Consider the following 19,823-nt stretch of genomic DNA (forward strand, 5'->3'; position numbering starts at 1 on the left):
CCAGTTGTTCAGCAGCAGCCAGACTGCAGCGCATCTGGAACACATCAGTAAGTTGGAAAATATTACAAGAAAAAAGCAGGAGGAGGGGGGGAGAGAAAGGAGGAGTGGTGAAAGAGAGGGGCCCGGTGGTGAGTCACTTCTCCGCTATTCCACTCCATCACTGTGTTTAAACTATGTGTCCTTCTGCGGCCTGAGACACAGGGCTTCCCCCGTGTTCCTCCCTCTTTTCACCCCCCTCCCTCCCCTCCACTCCCTCATGGCTCCATTGCCGGTCATCCTGAAGGAGTTTTAGGGGTCTCTTTTTTTTCCATTTCTTTCTTTTTGTTTCCCCTCTTTCTATTCATGCCTTGCCACCAATTGCTATAGGCTAGTTCAGATTTTCGCCTCCCCAGCCTTGACTATTTTATAGGTGTTTAATGGGACTAATGTAAACAGGACTGTTATCCTTGTTTATAACTGTCTCTCTGTGTAAACTGGGAACAGGAATGCAGCGCTTGTGGAGCCAAGTGGGCGATGGGTGTCGGGAGGGGTGGGAGGGAGGACAGCCAGTGTGGTCAGAAGGTTTCCAACTGTGAAAATGTCTCATCTTATCACATGAAATGTCTTTTTGTGGCTGAAAAATGTTGTTTTCACTTAAAGCCTCACACGCTGCCATAACTATCAGTCCCTCAGAAAAAAACCAGCAAGAGCTCCTTTATAGGCTACAGACGCCATAATGCACCAATGTTCAATAGAAATCCATCGTAGAGGAGGAAGAGGATATCCGTCCTAATGATAGTATCCTCATTAGATCTCAGCGCACGCAGCTGCACAACAGGTTGTGGTTTGAGTACTTTGCATCAACTGGAGAAAAAAAAAAACCTTCACTGCCTTGCAAAGGGCACAGATGAATGCAACCATTTCACACCTGCTCTCGGTTCTGTGGGGCTGGTTGAAAGCATGACATCACCCATCATTTTCAGAAAGGGCATTGTGAAACCTGGAGCTGAGTTTGGCGCCATTTTGTTCGATGTCTTTGAGCATGCAATTGCGAGCAAGACACGAGGCTGAGTGTTAGGCTATATCCTTGTCGAAATCTGTCAATCTGCAAACCAAAGGAAAACTAGCTGAAAACATGAGTCAAATAATTGATAAGCTCATTGGAAGCAATTTTGATAATACATTTATCATAATGAATCAATGGTTTCTAGCTTTGCAAATGCTATTTCTCTTTGTTTTATATCATTCTGAGTTGAATATTTGGGGTTTTAGATATAGTCTTTCTTTTCTTTTTGGACAAAACAATCAATTTGAAGGAGAATAGGCTACAACAAATGAAAAACCAAATTGTCAATAGTTACAAACCGAGCTTGAGCCAAAACATATTCCCATGTAAGCTCAAAAAGAAATAGCACATTCATTCTCGTACAAATGAACAGTTCATTTCATAGGCAATAAAACACACCATTGCTCAATCCAACAAATGCAGGGGTTTTCCTGCTCCAGGCTCACTTGGTTGGTTTGGTATGGTCAGTAGGCTAGTGGTTTGCTGACTTTATGACTCTTTTTCCACTTGTGCTACTGTTATTATTATTAGTATCATTTAAATTTCACTTGTGGTCACAGTGACTGCTTTTCAGCTACATTTCCAGGGTAGATGTCATTTGTTTATCCTTTACCAAGTAAAGGAAGCTATTAGCTACCAAACTCTTGGGGGGAAAAAAAGATACATTTAAGTTTTGAGATGTTAGAGGTTTTCTCTGAGGAGCTGCGTCTGTAAACACTTTTGTGTTAGCTTTTTATTTATTTTTTTTACATGTAATTTTTTTTATTTTTAAAGATCAATTTTTGGGGATTTTCCCTTTAATGACAGCAGATAGACCAGAAAGGGGGAGAGAGATGGGGGATGACATGCAGCGGGTCAGATTTGAACCCACGCTGCTGTAGGACTCAGCCAACATGGGGCGAACGCTCTTATTGGGTGAGCTAGAGGCCGCCCCTTTTACATTTATTTTTATTGGGTACAGATACACGTTCCAGTGTTTTTGTAGTTTTTTGTATTTCTAACCTTGAACCTTGATCCTAACCCTAACCCCTAACCCCTAAACATAACCATAACCCTAACCCTAACCATAACCATTGCCTAATCCTAGTGCTGCCTGGTTAGAAAATTTTTGATTGACATACTTTTTCTCTTGGTATTATTCAACTGGTTGAATAGAATAATATTATACTGAGTACTCTAAACAAGATAGTATGGAGGGAGCCATTGCGTGTCCTTGTCTGAGCACGGTGTGATGCTGAGGAAAGAACAGGCGCTCCCTGACTAGATAAGGGAGACGTCATCGACTCTGACCAGATAACTGACCACATCAACTCTGTATCATGACTGTATTACATTTCACTTGTTATTATAAAGAGCGGCTGTAGGCAGCTTTTCGTTAGGTCACTTCTGTACTTATGCTGTAAGTACTGTAACTGCCTCCTTGTGCTCACAAGTAAAAATTAACTTTGATATAACGTCAGTGGTTCCGTCTATCCTATGATAATGTAAATTATTCTAACAGAGATGTTGGGGGCTTAAAACACGGATAAACAAAACAAAACAGAAATGACAAATGATTAAAAAAAAATGAAAATCAAGTAAATAAACAGAGTAACCAAAAAGAAACATTAAAAGAAAAAGTTCAAAATTAAAAAGTTGAAACGGAAACCATAAGGAGAGAGGATAGTCAGGATGCCTGCTTCAAGGAGAAAAATAACAACTTAGATGTGATAACAATCAGATGGGGTCCAGAGAGGTAAGCGTGTCAACGTAGGAAATGACAGGCTGCCATCTTGTGTGGAATTGGGCAGATGAGCCTCTCAGGTTATATTTCACCTTTTCTAATGCCAGAAAATAATTCTGAAAGTATGAGATCACTAACTGAAGAAGAACTTAAGGCAGTTAAAGGAAGGAAGGAAGGAAGGAAGGAAGGAAGCTCTACCTCGATAAAGCAGAGTACAAAACACAAAGTAGTTAGGGTCATAGTAGGAATAAAAGTAATCCCTACCTCTAGCAGTGTAAAAGAACCGTATTCTGATGTCTTTAATGTCTCTTAAAACATGGCGTCTATTCTTCTACGACATCATATATTTCTGACAAAAAACAAGCAACAATCAAACCTTACATTTGGAACAAAACATGTCAAAGCATGCATTATTTATTAAGAGTTTAATACTCAAAAAACTATTTAAAAAAAAAAGGTGTTCCCACAATCCCATCCCTCATAGTAAGATTGGTTTCCAGGGCCTTAAAGGTCCCATGGCATGAAAATTTCACTTTATGAGGTTTTTTAACATTAATATGCATTCCCCCAGCCTGCCTATGGTCCCCCAGTGGCTAGAAATGGTGATAGGTGTAAACCGAGCCCTGGGTATCCTGCTCTGACTTGAATGAAAGCTCAGATGGGCCAATCAGGAATCTTCTCCTTATGAGGTCATAAGGAGCAAGGTTACCTCCCCTTTCTCTGCTTTGCCCACCCAGACAATTTGGTCCACCAATGAGAGAGAGACATCATGGCTTTCAAACATGCAAAGTGGCAGTTGGTCAAGGCCACCCTCCCACCCTCCACCTTGCCCCCCCCTGGCTCTTGTGGCTGTAATTCTGCACCAAGGCAGAATTTTGGGAAAGAGACTTCAGATACAGTATTAGGGGACCACTAAGGCCTATATAAAAACATCCAAAGAGCACCATGTCATGGGACCTTTAAAGATACTTTTTTTAAATTTTTTAGCACTAGATTCACAACCCTGTTATTCAGATGGGTTTGTAGCATGGATGTGGTCCCTGGGAGAGGGAGTGGAACAAGTGAAGAGGGCCATGTTCAGAGCACGATGACAGACACACTGTGGGGTCGGTGGAGGTTGCGGAGCCACGCCCGTCACAGGACATGAGCATGGAGAATGCCAGAGTGAAATAGTCTGCACTCAGCGCAGGAATGCTGTTGAGAAAGCAGTCTGGAGCGTGATACGAGGCAGAGAGCACCAGAGAAGAAGAAAGGGAGTGTTCACCGGATGATTTGATCAGACGTTAACGTACTGTGACGAGTGTGACAACAGTGCACTCATTGTTTGTGTTTTTAAATAGTTTTTTCATGGCTTCACTTGTTGTTTCAACCATTCATAAAAATACAATAACAGCATTATGTGTTTTCAGAAAAGGGCATGTAGGAGTGAAGTGCCAGTTTAAGCCCTCATGTGGTCATATTATGTACAGGGCTCTTTCACGTTTTTTAGGCCAAGGACCTCTTAGCTGAAAGAGAGACGGAGTAGGGACACCCTATTATTGTACATACAGTATATTGTATAAAATTAAGTTGCATGTTAAACTAGGTTGAATGGATGAAAAATAAATTGATATTAATGTATTATTTATACATCATGTTTTAATGTTTAACATACATGTTAAGGCACAGGGGAATCCTTAAGCTTAACTGTTTGGCTACCATAGTGGCTACCTTACCTTTTTTTCACAAATAGGCCAATGTATCTTTGCTATTACTCATATGTTGGATTCATGTTATTGTATATTATCAGACACATTTTAATTTTTGAAAAAATAAATGTTTTTAATATAATTTGGGCAGCCCACATGCACTTACTCTGAGGATCCCCTAAGGGGTCACGGACCCTGAATATTGCTGATCCAGAGGTCACTGAACATGACATGAACTAAAAAATCTTGCTTACTTATTCTTTTTAATGTCTCTTCTTCTTACAGATTTCTCTGCCTTCTCTGAGTGGCTGGCCTTAAAAATCTAAAGGAAGTGACTCCCAATAGGAAGAGACTCCTATCTCACAGGAACCATTCCAGCTTCTTACTTCACCTACCACATCATGGCTGTAGTCCTCCACTCCAGCCCCCTCCTATGGACACGGTTGGCAGCCCTGATCTTCTCCTGCGTGGCCTTCTCCGTGGCCGTGCATGGAGGCAGACTCTACCACGGCACCGGAGACTGGTGCATCTTCTGCTGGGCCTTCAGTTTCGCCGGGACTCTGCTTGTCATCCTGGTGGAGCTCTTCGGCCTTCAGACCAGGGCCCCTGTTTCCTGGAAGAACTTCCCTATCACCTTCGCGTGCTACGCCGCCCTGCTCTGCCTGTCCGCCTCCATCATCTTCCCTCTCTACTACCTCAAGGGATCTACAGGCCAGAGTGAAATCCGCGACTACCGCATCGTGTCAACAGTGTTCTCCTGTCTGGCCACCATCGCCTATATTACCGAGGTGAGCATCAGCAAGGCGCGTCCGGGCGAGGTGGCTGGCTACATGGCCACAGCCCCGGGCCTGCTGAAAGTCTGCGAGACCTTTGTGGCCTGCGTCATCTTCGTCTTCATCACTGACCCCGTGCTGTACGACCGTCACGACGCGCTCAAGTACTGCATGTCCGTCTACTGCATCTGCTTCATCCTGTCGGCAGTCATCATCCTGCTCTGCATAGGCGAATGCACCAGCTGCCTCCCCTTCCCGTTTGCACGCTTCCTGTCTGCCTACGCCCTGCTGGCCGTGGTCCTCTATCTATCAGCAACCATCATCTGGCCCATTTTCAACTTTGATCCCAAGAATGGCGGACAAAAAGATAGGCCCTACAGTTGCAGCTCCGCGCTGGGGCTGTGCCAGTGGGATAAGTGCATGACGGTGGCTGTGCTCACAGCTGTCAACTTCATCCTTTATCTGGCCGACCTGATCTACTCCTCCCGCCTGGTGTTTGTCAGCGCTTGAGGGAAGAGGAAGGGTGTTCGGCCAGCAGTATGCTCCAAATAAAATTGAATTTGTCAGGTTCTCACAGGCTGTCAAACTGCTGTCAAATACAGTGCTCCAAGCAAATGCTAGTGTAATCACTGCGACTCCGGTCTGTTTGTTTAATGGCCTCTAGTCAGAAGAGCTCATGGGTCATGATGGGAAAGAGACTGTAGAGTTCTACTGCAACTGGTATCGTTTATTGTCTTATTGTAATCTAATCTAACTCCATTTGTTGTTTGAAATTTGAAAATTAAAGCATTTGATTTCACTTTAGTTGTGGCACAATGAAATAGTAGGAGAAGTAGTAATGGCCCAAAGAACGACATGTGTAATGGTTGACCGAGGATGTTCTGGAGACAATGTATGGGGGCAGTGAACATGGCTTTTTAAAGAGATCAACAACTTCAGCTGCCCCCCCACACACACACACACACACACACACACACACACACACACACACACACACACACACAAACGCCCAGTTTAGCCTCTGCAAACTTGCCAAATTTGATTTTGTAAAGTATACTGCTTAGGACCATAGAGAGAGAAAAGAGGGAAAGGTTGAGGTCAATGGCTATGTTTACACGTACAACAATATTCCCTTAAATTACTTAAGCTTACTTATCATAAATGTCCAACCTTGCTTCCAGTAACCTGGATAGACTCTTATCTTGATTATGAGAGACCTGAATGTGATTGCTGGATCTTTGTATCCATTTAAATGGCAGATCATTGCCAATTGTAATACTCAAAATACAAGATTAGTATAGTAAAGGTGTACATAAGTAAAGTAAGATAAGATTATTGTATGTATTATGTATACTGGAGTAAGCTATTCAAATAATTTTAGAAACAAGATTCTCAACATGGATACAACACCCACAATACTATGTGCATGTAAACATAGTCTGTAATGACAAATGAAGAAAAACCAAAGAAAATGGCGGCTTGTTATTGTGTTTTTGTTACATTTTTTGGCATAAGGTATTTTCCAGTGCTCTGCCTTAAATTTATGTTCAATTTGATGTCAGTTATGAAAAAAAAGACTGTCGATCAGTATTTCTGTTTTTAACCGCTAATGGAGGAAATTAAGAAAAGCTGTAGGGAGCCAAGATTATGTTAACTGTTGTAAAAAAAAAATATCCAAATGCCATACAATTGGAAAGCCAAGACTTTTTGTTTTGTTTTTTGGTGATTTCATTAAAGGAATTGACTGTTTATTTTCCTTAACAGTATGCAGAGCAGCTGATTGTATCATTTATCATTTTTACACGGCTCCAATGTTGTGAGAAAAATAGTTTACTTGATGTTAGGTTTAGCTTTTTGCTCCTGTTATGATGAATGTGTATGTATATCTATCTGCAAGCTACAATCAATGGCAAGAATATATATGTGGAAAGAACATATGCAAGAATGTGCAGTTAAAAAACAAGAAAAGTATCTTTAAAGTGCACTTAATATTAGTTTTTTCTATGCGTGTTTGAATTTGTGGGGTCTCCAATTATCAAAGCATCTGTTAGCGCCAAACTTGCACCACTAAATTCATATTTGTGTCGATTTGAGCTATAGTTTTGGTACTGCTGTCGTAAATACTTTGAGAAAGAGACCAAAAAGAAGTTTCTCTCTCTGTAGATGTTGTCAGTGTTATATTATATTCTTTAGCTTTTTTTATATTCCACTGTTCATGTTTCAATTGTGCATACCACATCAGTGTTGTAGGAAAACATAATCCTGTGTTTCAATAAAACCACATGTAAACCAGATGTGTGTGTGTGTGCGTGTGCTTGTATTGTTTTATGTTTTGGTTTGGTTAAAGGTGCCAGATTAGCCACTTTCATGGTCAGAGGTGTCAAAAGTTTTCACATTCATTACTCAAGTAGAAGTATAGATACTAGGGTTTGAAAAGACTTCTGTGGAAGTGGAAGTATCAACTCAAGCTTTTTACTCAAGTAAAAGTGTAAAAGTACTGGTTTCAAAACTACTTAAAGTAGGACTATAATGTTATATTAAAATCATACCTGCAAACTCAGAAGGGCTGAAAAAAGGTGACATCTCTCTCTTTTTCTCTCTCTCTCTCTCTCTCTCTCTCTCTCTCTCTCTCTCTCTCTCTTATTTAAAAAAAGGAGCACTTTGTTCAATTGTATTTGTCTGTTCAAAGATATAAAACAAAAAAAAGTTGATCTAAAAAAAAAAAAGGAGCACAAGGCGACATTAAAGAACGGCTTGTGTATCGCTAAGGCCACAGGGTCAAAATTAAATGATTTATTAAAAATTGAATAACTTACTAACTTATTTCAGACTGAGTCTGTGTTTTACAGACACACTTTTACACCGTTTAGCTAGCTGTCAGCATTTTAACTGTGTTTAGGCCTACTCCACCTGCTAGCTACTAACGGTAGGCTAACGTTACCTGCTGTCGAGTGTAGTGTGCGGCGATGTTTCAGTTCCCTCTAACGTCCGTTTTCGGAGCATCAGAGAGAAGCGTAGGCATCTAAGTGGCACCTAAATGAGGCACCGAAATCCACGTTGCTATTCAGTCCGGTAAATAACGGCCATTAAGGCACCGTTGCCGTATTAGCACTGGGTCTGTGCAGGAGTGATGGACATGTTTATACTTCTCATCCAACCACAATAAAATTCACTCTATCCGGATGGCGCAATTTATCTGGATAGGTTTTTTTTGTCTGTGTTTTTTTTGAACGATTACAAGCCGGTATGAAAACAAGCCAAATAGGAGTAACGAGGCTATTTTTAAAATGTAAGAAGTAGAAAGTACAGATAATTGCGTGAAAATGTAAGGAGTAGAAGTAAAAAGTCTGCTGTAAAATAATTACTCCAGTAAAGTATAGATACCCAAAATTTCTACTTAAGTAAGGTAACAAAGTATTTGTACTTCATTTCTTGACACCTCTGTTCATGGTTATAGTGGAGTAGCTCTGTGGCAATGTCAGTCAGTTGGTCCACCATTTTGGTCCAGATTGAAATATTGTGGCTGTAGAATCTTTTTTTGTTCTGCAAATAAATGTAGTCTGAAGAGTATTTCATTTAATTACTTTGGATAGATAGTCCTCATAATGCTGGGTCCTGCTGTAAACTGGCATGACAGATCCGATTAAAGGAACATTTAAGGATACTATGATGCTGTACTTTGGATATCCATACTGAAGTAAACGATTGTTGTGATGGATTGATGTGAAACGGTTGTTATGGCTGTCAATTGATGAAAATATTTAATCACAATTAATCCCATCAGAGTCCTAGTTAACTTGCGATTATTCACCAAAGAATCACACATTTTTTTTATCTGTTTAAATGTTCTTTGAAAGGGATATTTTCAAGTGGTGTTTGAGACTCAGTGTACTCCGGTGGTAACTGTTCAGAAATTCTAAAAGACGTGTTGGTTTGATTTGTGAGGAGGAAGGAGAGGCTTGGTCCAGTTGAAAGATAAAGCAAAAGGTTTAATTAACAACATGATGAAAACGACATGACAAAACAAATGTCACACTGCAGCTGACAGCAGACTGAAATCATGCTTCTCCTTGTGGAGTCACATAAGAACAGTCTTGTGACATGACAAAACAATACACTGTAAACAGCGAACTGCAAACATGCTTCCCCTGTCGGGTCACAGTTCGCAGTCCTGAAATCATCTCTGTTTCTGAATTATATTCTTGTCTCTCAAGGATAAGGACCCCTGATTTCAGGTTTACTCCAGGTCACAGACAAAGGTCGTTTATCATGGTAGTGCCGATTCTATTCAAGTTTACAGAGATACACATTTTCTTTGTTCTAATCAAGTCTGGCCCAACAGAGGATGGTTCCCCACAAAGCAGAGACAACAGTTACCTTTCCTGAGGATACAATGAGTCTCCTCCAGTATGTTAAATGACAGATATGACCCGATGATTCTTTAGAAGCTAGAGATGGTGTGAGCCAGTCAAATGCTAATAATATGGTGTGATGCAATCAGTATTGATTCAGTGTTCTTTTCCAGCTACAGTGTTCATTTAACTAAAAGTATATTTTTTATCAGACATCATAAGTCATATCAGACTTTTTACAACCTAACATAACTCAATTCACACCAACAGTCCATGCAAATAACTTTAGTCTTGTGGAGAGAACCATCTTAAGGGCTTTGAAACTCAACTTGCCATTCAAAAGACCCTTTTCTTTATCCATTTCTGCTCAAGGAGCTTTGTTTCTACTCAATATCCACATTGGTTACTGCTGTTACATCCTGATTTCCCAAACTACGGAGGGCCTGAAGCCCAAATCACAGAAGGTGTGTGCGTTTATTGAGCATCAAAAGAATTTGTGGCGTTAAAAGGCATTCATTTTGGCAGCACTAGTTGTTAGTATGGCTGATACAATTGTTTTGGTTGTCAAGACAAGCAAAAAGAAGACCTCGTTTGTGACCAACCAAGAGCTATGCAAGCTAAAGCTATCAGTAGACTCGCCGTCCCCGACCTGTCACACGACGTCATGTGACGTCATGGGAGCGCCATAACTATTTATACTTGCGCGTGGTGGTCGCTAGTTGCAGTCTTCTCCTGAACAGAGGTGTCGCTAATGAGAAAAGGCTGCCGACTTTGCTATTTCTACGGACTAGAAGAAGAAGAAAAAGGTAAACAACGGCACAACTGGCAGCAGCATTGATGTCAATGCTTCGATTTGATTCAATGACCTACTTTGTCGGATCAAGCCTTTCATTCACCATAAAAGAGCTCATCTTAACACAGTAAGTTTACAAGAGAGACTTGCAGTCACTCTGAGAGTCCTGGCATCCGGTTGCCCATGCTTCCTGTTTCCGCTTTGTCGTGAGCCGCTGAAAACAATAGAGTGGTGCACGACCTCTGAACCATTTTGACGACACATTGGCGCGCGACAGGTCGGGAACGGCGACTGTAAAGAGGCCTTTACTGTCCACTACCTGCCTGGCACTAATGAGCCTGTAAGAGATCTTTAATTGTGCCATGTACATGTACAAAAACTGTCACAAGTGATGTAAATGAATTTACTTTAAGAAAAAAGAGCTGATTGTTTGACCTGAATGTGAACCGAGTATAACTCAGCATCTGCTCTATGCATACTATTTATACTTCTCTGTTTACTTTGTCTCTCACCACTCTCTACTTTACCCCCCTCCTCCCTTCACTGCCACACCCCCTGCAGCTCTCTGCAGACCCCAGGGCAATGCACAGGGTCTTGGTCTAGAACAGGGGTCACCAACGCGGTGCCCGCGGGCACCAGGTAGCCCCCAAGGACCACATGAGTAGCCCTCACGCCTGTTCTAAAAATGAAAATTGAATATTGATATTATCGGTTACCCACCTTGTTAAGTCATTGTTGATAATTATTGTGAGAAATCATTAACATGACCAGTGTCTTCACATAAATGAGTATCATTAATCATTAATAATCATATATAACTAAAGGCAAACTGAGCAAATTTGTTATTTCAGAAGAGTGTATCAAACTGGTAGCCCTTCGTATGACTCAATACCCATAAAGTAGCTCTCAGTTTCAAAAAGGTTGGTGACCCCTGGTCTAGAATGTATCTCAGGGCTCCAGAGCCTTGACCGGCATAATCAGCGGTGGAATGTAACTCAAGGACTGTACAAATTTGAGGTACTTGTACTTTACTTGAGTCTTTTCTCTTCATGCCACTTTCTTCTTCTACTTCGCTACATTTCAGAGAGAAACATTGTATTTTTTACTCCACTACATTAATTTAACAGCTTTAGTTACTAGTTGAGATATTAAGATTTTTGCACACAAAACACATGAAGTGTACCCAAGAATATGTAGGCCTACAAGTCCGGCTGAAATGATTAGACCATTAAACAATTAGCTGATTGACAGAATTGTTTGGATTGTTTCCAGTTTCTACAATGTGAGGATTTTTCTGCATTTAGTACTTTTACTTTTAATACTAAGTAACATTTTCAATGCAGGACTTTTACTTGTAACAGAGCATTTTTACAGTGTGGTCTTAGTACTTTCACTTAAGTAAAGGATCTGAATAGTTCTTCCACTACTGAGGAGGATTGACTACTGATGACATCTGCTTCTGAGGGGCAGAGTGCAACACAGAAAACATTTAGGTCGCCTATAAATCAATGGCCAAGAAAGGAGACGGCAACAACGCCCAGCTCTGACACAATGATATGTCGTGGCATTTGTTTTGTTTAAGGAAGGGAAGGGTTGTACCCTCTAACATGGGAACATGGCTACTACAATAGCAAGCCCAACCACTGGCAAGTTAGGGTTACTTTGGTTTACAGAGTTTATATATATTCTAAAATACGTTTCCCAGAAGTGTTATGAAATTATTCAAATGGCCAGGAGAAATATTAAGCTTACATAGAAGTTGTTTGACTCAGCTCAGTACATATATTTGCTGTCTTTCCTTTTGTTTTTCTCTTGCCTTTGTATGTAAATCTTGTGAGCGCTTGTGGGCTGGGCACTTTCTGGGGGTATGTGATTTAAAATATTAATTTATTCATTCATTCACCAATCTCAGGCTACATTTAACCCTCCGGTTGTCCTCGGGTCAAATTTGGCCCATTTTCAAAAAGTTTCTATATCAGAAATTTTGGAAAAGTGACAAAAATGTAAAAAAAAGAAAAAAAAAAAAGAAGTGACAAAAACATTGGGGAAAGCAACAAAAGTGTCAAAAAGACGACCAAAACGCTTTTTTTTGGTGCAAAGTTATGCAGATTCTTCTTCTCTGGTTGCAAGTCGCAATTAAAAAGAAGAAGAACTGAAATGTGTCCGAACCCTGTGTCGGCGAGCCGCGAACTGAGCTCACAGGAGACGTTAGCATGGACGTGAATGAGCTGTTATCCCTAAAAAATGTCAGCTCATGGGAAAGAAAGAAAAGTCGATACAGAGTGCCGAGTTTTTAACCAAACACCTCTATGTATTTATTTACTGAAGTCAAAGGTAAAGCTGTGTGCTTAGTTTGTGGAGGACAGATCACCATTACAATACTAAACACGCAGAGAAATAACAACTTGACTGATGCAGAGCGGGCACGGACATCTGAAGCTTTGCTAGTTAAGCTGCAAAAAAAAACAAGGCTTTTTTTTTACCAAGACCAGCTTTGTGATATCCCACAAAATCACCAAAAACAGTAAGCCATTTTCTGAACAGGAGTTTATTAAAGAGTGTTTGGTGGAGTCTGCTACGCTAATATGCCCAGAGAAAAAAAAAGCATTTGAGAACATGCCGCTTTCTGTGCCCCCTGACATAAAATTAATATTGAGCAGAATTGAGTTTAGCCTATTGGTCCGGCCCTCCACAACAGTCCCTGTTTCTCCTTTGGCCCCTTGGGAAAATGAATTGCCCACCCCTGATCTACTGGCTTGACCTCTGTGAGTTAATTCTGAAAGCAGGTACGAGCTCGGAGAACAAAGTTCAGTCCTCAAAGTTCAGTCCTCAAAGTTCTAAAGGTTTAATCAGACACAAGAACATATACATTTCCTAACAATCGCTCCATTCACTTCGATGACGTGAGAGCAGATGGATAAGAAAGGGGCACCAGAGAAAAGGAGGAATGGTTCAAGGTAGGTTCACGCCAATAAACATTCAGGGAGGAAAATAATTTATTTGGAATTCATGATACCAAAAGAAAACTTGTCTCTGAGTATAATCCTGCTGATTTCCTTCTTCCATTTGACCTAAATGTTTTTGCACAAGTGTTTTTAAATGTTGTTTTTTTCTGTTTTATTTGTTTACATTTTGGTTTATGTATCATACAGTATAATATAGCAGGACTGTCATCTAAATATGTAATACCATTCACATTTTCTTAATTCACATGCTGCTGGAGTTATAATGTTCTAGACTGAGTCCCAGCTTTTCTTTTCTTTTTTTCATCCCTTTCTTATCTCCTTGACCTTTTAAGAGTTGATTTTGGCAAGATCCAAGGGGGGAGGGGGTGGGGGGGTGGGCCTGGCTTCCTACTCTCCTGAAGTAAGTAAATTAATTCTTGGGCTTCCCACTTTGACCCATAAAAAGAACAAAGAGTGTAAGTCATCAGCACTACAATAGCTTGATACAATCTTCAATTGAAAGAGGCCATAGTTCTTTCTATGGCCTCAAACGCAGCTTCTTGTTTCCACTCGTAAAGCGCATTGTGTTGTTCTCGACAACCAAGAGTCAAGTGTGTAACAACAAGCACCCTGGACTGACAACACAATACTTAACTGAGAACATGCGACACATCCAAATAAGAGCCACAGATGTGGTTGGCCCCGCCATTCCTCCAGTGCTGAGGCTCATGTCTCCTCATCTTCCCACACATACTTCCCTCTTCTCTTTCCAAGCCACCGGTGTCTCAATGGCAAACAGCTGTGCAGCTGTCTGTGACTAACAAGGGAAGTCATTTTGTTGCGTTGTTCCTTAATATGGTCATTTTATTTCAACACATTTGTGTTCTCTGACCCTATATTGACTCTTGACTGTGTCATCATGTGGTTGCTTCCAGTACACAGTGGTAGGATGTAATTAAGTACATTTACTCAAGTACTGTACTTAAGTACAACCTTTTAAGAGCTCATAAAGTACAATACCTGTTGAATGTTTTATTATAAATTAAACTACCCAATAATATAACGGCCTACAAGTCCAGCTGAAATGATTAGACCATTAAAGTTGCCCTGCCACACAAAACCATTTTTACTTGCATTTTTTGAAATATGTTTAGTCCATATGTTATGTCGTGAATGTGAAAATGAACTGCTACCTCCTCTGTCAGCTCTAGCCACTGAAAAGAAATAAGCAGAGAAATCAGGACAATTACAAAAGCTGGTCAGTCTGACGTGGTGTTGCCTGAGCTCATTACTATTCACGAGCTCGCCCAGTTGGGCTGGGTAATCTGTTAGCCAATCAGAGTCAAGCAGCTTAGCTCGTTGAATATTAATGAGAACTGGCACAAATCGAGCTGAGTCTTCCTGCAGGCTTTCTATACCATGCTAGAATGGCTTGAAACAAGGTAACCAAGGCATTTTTTCAACAAAAAAAGAGTCCATAGTAGAACTTTACAGACATTTCCACTAAGTAATGAAATACGTGTGGCAGGGCACCTTTAAACATTTAGTTGATTGACAGAATCAACTAAATTGATTAGCGGGCTCTCCGCTAATCCAACTCAAATCCGTCCTAAATCATCAGGATTTGATATAATCCAGTGGAAAATATGCATCAGAGTTGAAGAGCAACACAAGGCGACCGGTAATGTGGATTATTTCCTTTTGAAAATAATAGTTGGATATCGGGACCTATATTTTAAGTCAGGGCCGGTTCTAGCCCTTTGGTTGCCCTAGGCGAGATTGAGTTTTAATAAACACATTTTATTTCGCTTGTCGTTCTAATTCTATTATTAATGGGAAGTAGACCTAAGGGTGACACGGTGCCCCCAACACATTTGACGCCCTAGGCAATCGCCTAGGTCGCCTATAGCAATCACCGGCCCTGTTGTAAGTGAACCGAAGGCCCATAGGTCTTCTTACCTACCAAGCACATGTGACTGAAATCCCAGCAGTATAACAAATCAACCCAGATATTTGGATCTTTGAGTACATATTTGTGCACAAAAAGTTAATGGCAACAAGAAAAGCAGCCGAGATGGAAGAAATAAAGGCTTCCTTAAAGTTCATGGCAGAGGAGATCAGCAAAGTTGCTATTCAACAAGCATCCTGGCCCTCATGGAGGAGATACGCAATCTAAGAGAAATGGTAAATCTGAGAGACAAAAAGATTGACGATCTTGAACAAAGGATTGATGCATTGGAACAACAAACTTGCATTAAAGATGTCATCATTACTGGACTAGAGACAAAGCATTGCAGCTATGCCAGAGCAGCAGTTGGAGTAAATGAGGGCAAGGATGCTCCCCCAGAAGAATTGGAACAACAGGTTTTGCTGATGGTCCACTTCAGCAGGTATGTGGAAACCAAAGCAGAAATGTTCGGGTCAAATTGGAGAGAGACAGATAAATGTGTGCTATGTCATTGGAAATTCCAACAAAAGAAGTCTACATGGCGGCACAAGGTTCTGATGTGAATACTGTTACTTCTTACACCAAAGATAAAGGACCTTGTATTGTTATGGATTAACATGTGGAGAAATTGGGGAATATAACCATAGATGATATGTCTGACTAGGATGAACCCAAGAGGTATGATTTTGATAATGGAATTGATCCGGATATGCATTATTATAGCAATCTTGACATAAATAGTAATTATTACACAGAACAAGAATTCAACAAGAATGTGGAAATGCATGGTGCTCTGTCCGTCATACACTTTAATAGCAGAAGTTTATGCAAAAATTACTTTGCCATCAAAGAATTTCTTAAGTCCTTCAACAAATATACTATAATAGCTATATCAGAGACTTGGCTTGATGATGGCAAAGTGGGTGATGTGGGTCTTGAGGGATATGAGTTGTATACCACTAACAGGAACAACAAAAAGGGCGGAGGAGTTGCTTTGTATATAGATCAATCATTAAGAAGTAAAATTGTTAAAAATATCTCATACAGTATAGACTATGTCCTGGATTGTTTAACAGTGGAAATTGAAGTAGAACACTCCAGAAAAATACTTATTAGCTGTGTGTACAGACCGCCAGGAACAAGTTTGACAGATTTGCAGATTTGCTTAATAATATGACCACTGATAAAGTACAAATTGTGTGTGGAGACTTCAACATCGATTTACTTAATCAACGAGTTTTCAAAGGTACTTCTGAGTTTATAAATATAATGTACAGCAATCATTTATTTCCACTTATTGATAAGCCTAGCAGAATCACAACCGAAACAGTAACACTAATAGACCATATTTTTACCAATAGATTTGATGAAACGGTTGTTGGGGGTCTATTTACGAGGGAGGTTAGTGATCATCTGCCAGTGTTTGCAATATTTCCATTTTTCAAATTTTTTTACACGAAAAAATAAATCCCATAGCATTAATAAATTTAAAAGAAGTTGTACGGAAAAAAATATTGAAGAATTGAAAAAGGATCTTAGTAACCAAAACTGGTGTGATCTTTACGCCGAAAGTGATGCAAATGTGGCATATGATACATTTTTGTATAGATTTATTGAGCTGTTTAACATTAACTGCCCATTAAGATGACTCAAAACCAAGAAACTAAATTAGGAAAAAAGCCGTGGATAACAAAAGGCATTGAAAAAGCATGCAAAAAGAAGAATACATTATATGCGAAATTTGTTAAAAAAAGAACTATTGAGTCGGAAGAAAAATATAAAAAATATAAAATAAATTGGTAAGCATTATCCGAAATAGTAAAAAGCAATATTTTTATACCCTTTTGGAACAACAAAAGCAAAACATTAAAGGAACTTGGAAAGTACTAAATAAAATTATTAAAAAAACAAACAACAAACGAGAGTGTCAAAGTTATTTTACAAATGACACTGAAGACATTATTAGAAACCCAAAGGAGATAGCAAACGAATTTAAAGTGCCCATTTTATGAAAAAAACACTTTTTCTGGTGATTTGGGGTGTTCTTTTGTGTCTTTGGTGCTTCCACACACATACAAACTTTGAAAAAAATCCATCCACGCTGTTTTGAGTGAGATACGGTTTCTGAATGTGTCCTGCCTTCAGTCTCCTAGTGAGCTGTTCAAAATTGGCTCGGACTGTGACGTCACAGTCCGAAATGAGCTGGCTAACCACAACCGTTAGCTCGTAGCGTTAACGCTAACGCTAGCATGCTATGTCGTTCTCAAAAGCAAAGCACTGCTACAACACACACAAGTTCACCATAATCTACAAAAGAACTACTTACATGTGCGCCCTCATTTAGAAGTCTCCCAGCTAATCCTGCCTTGTAACTGACCAAAGTTGGAAAAACAGGCTTTCTTTTACTGTCTCTAGAGTTAGCTAGCTGACATGATCTACATCTGAGCTACTGAGCATGTGCGAGTGCAATCAAAGATAGTACAGAAGAAGAAGATGAAAAGAGGTCTCACTCTGTAGCTAAAACAGAAACCAGGTGAAAAGAGGATCTGCAGCAGTGAGAAAGAGCTGTGCAGTACAACAAAAATATGGTGTTTTTTGAAAATTAAACCATGTAAACCTATTCTGGTACAACCTTAAAATACAGTTATGAACCTGAAAATGAGCATAATATGGGCGCTTTAATGACTTTGTTAATGTGGTTTCAATCTGACAAAAGGCATTACTGATTCAAAAAGTAAAAACATAAATAGTTGCGAATATATCAGTAGGAACTCTTCTTCCATGTTTGTGTCTGACATTACTAAAAATGAAATATTAGAGATTGTGAATGGTTTTAAAAATAAAAGGTCAACAGATTGGACTGACAGATATGAAACTAGTTAAAAATATAATCCATTCAATATTAGAACCTCTGACTTACATTTTTAATTTGTCTTTTAAATCTGGCGTTTTTCCAGATCAGATGAAAATTGCAAAAATTATTCCAATTTATAAGAGTGGTGACAGTCATTTATATTCAAATTATAGACCAATTTCATTATTATCCCAATTTTCAAAAATACTGGAAAACTTTTTCTGAAAAGGCTTGACAGCTTCACAGAAAAATTCATGATATTAAGTGATGATCAATATGGATTTAGGAGCGGCCGATCAACTTCGATGGCAATTATTAAATTAATGGATTATATAGCATCCGCATTAGATAAAAAGTATTTTTCTTTGGGTGTTTTTGTTGATCTAAAAAAAGCCTTTGATACCATAGATCATAAATTGTTAATGAACAAACTAGAGCAGTATGGTTTTAGAGGCAGTGCTTACTCATGGTTAGAAAGTTATCTTGACAATAGATACCAGTATGTACATTTTAATGATCAACATACAGAAATGTGTAGGGGTGCCCCAGGGATCTCTGATTGGTCCTAAGTTGTTTATTTTATATATTAATGACATCTGTAAGGTATCCGATTTGTTAAAATGTGTTTTATTCGCAGATGACACAACATTGTATGTATCCGGGGATAATATTCACCAATGAATTGCTGATGTGACCAGATAACTATCCAGAATCAAGCGATGGCTTGACCAAAATAAACTATCCTTTAATCTAAGTAAAACTAAATATATTATATTTAGTAATCGACAAATTAAAACCAGCATGAGCTTAAAGATTGATGATGTGGTATTAGAAAGGGTGAATGAAAATAAATTTCTTGGAATAATATTAGACCATAAATTGTCCTGGAAACTACACATTGCTCATGTTCAATCAAAAATGTCTAACTCAATAGCTATATTACATAAAACCAAGTACTTTTTAAATAAGCCATCGCTGTATATTCTGTATTGTTCTCTTATTGTTCCATATTTTTTTATTGTGTTGAAATATGGGGGCATGCTTACACCACAAACACAAAATCTATTTTTCTTTTACAAAAAAAGCCATATGGATAGTCAATCATTCACTGTATAACGAACCGACAAACTTGATTTTCTGCAAATTTAAAGCAATAAAATTCTCCGATCTTTTCAGTCTGAATACAGCTGTCTTTAAGTTATTTTAGGAAAATACTGCCTAAAAATATATTATGTTTGTTTGAAAAAAGGGAACAGAAATATAACCTAAGAGGAGAGAACATGTTTAAAAAACAAATGGTCCGAACAAACTTTAAAATGAACACCATTTCGGTAAAAGGGGTCGACTTGTGGAATGGTCTCACCGATGATCTTAAGAGACGACTGGAGACAACTCTCCAGTATTTTGAATTGGTAGTGCAGTAACTATTTTAACCGCTAGCTGCCAGTATTACATACAATATTACATATTGCACCTTTAAGTAACATTTTCAACAAAGGACTTTTACTTGTAACAGGATTTTTACAGTGTGGTTTTAGTACTTTTACTTAGGCTAAGTAAAGGAACTAAATAGTTTGTCCACCTCAGTCTCCTGTTATACACTGGCTTTAAAGGGGAACTTCACCAATTCTGCACATAAAGGTCAGTTTATTTGTCATAGGGAGTACTACTCAGTCTGAGACAGTACTGACACACTGAGCTT

At 39.3% G+C, this 19,823-nt stretch overlaps 1 protein-coding gene across 1 annotated transcript in view; it reads left to right on the forward strand.

The window, feature by feature from the left end:
* Nucleotides 1–7,523, forward strand: part of myadmb (myeloid associated differentiation marker b) — a 9,471-nt gene extending 1,948 nt beyond the window's left edge. Inside the window, exon 2 of the mRNA XM_028593905.1 lies at nt 4,742–7,523. Coding sequence (XP_028449706.1) covers nt 4,858–5,739 — 882 coding nt within the window. The 5' untranslated portion in view covers nt 4,742–4,857 and the 3' untranslated portion in view covers nt 5,740–7,523. The remainder of the gene's footprint in view (nt 1–4,741) is intronic.
* Nucleotides 7,524–19,823: the final 12,300 nt, after the last annotated feature.

The sequence above is a fragment of the Perca flavescens genome, chromosome 12 (assembly GCF_004354835.1).
Source record: "Perca flavescens isolate YP-PL-M2 chromosome 12, PFLA_1.0, whole genome shotgun sequence".
Lineage (NCBI taxonomy): Eukaryota > Metazoa > Chordata > Actinopteri > Perciformes > Percidae > Perca > Perca flavescens.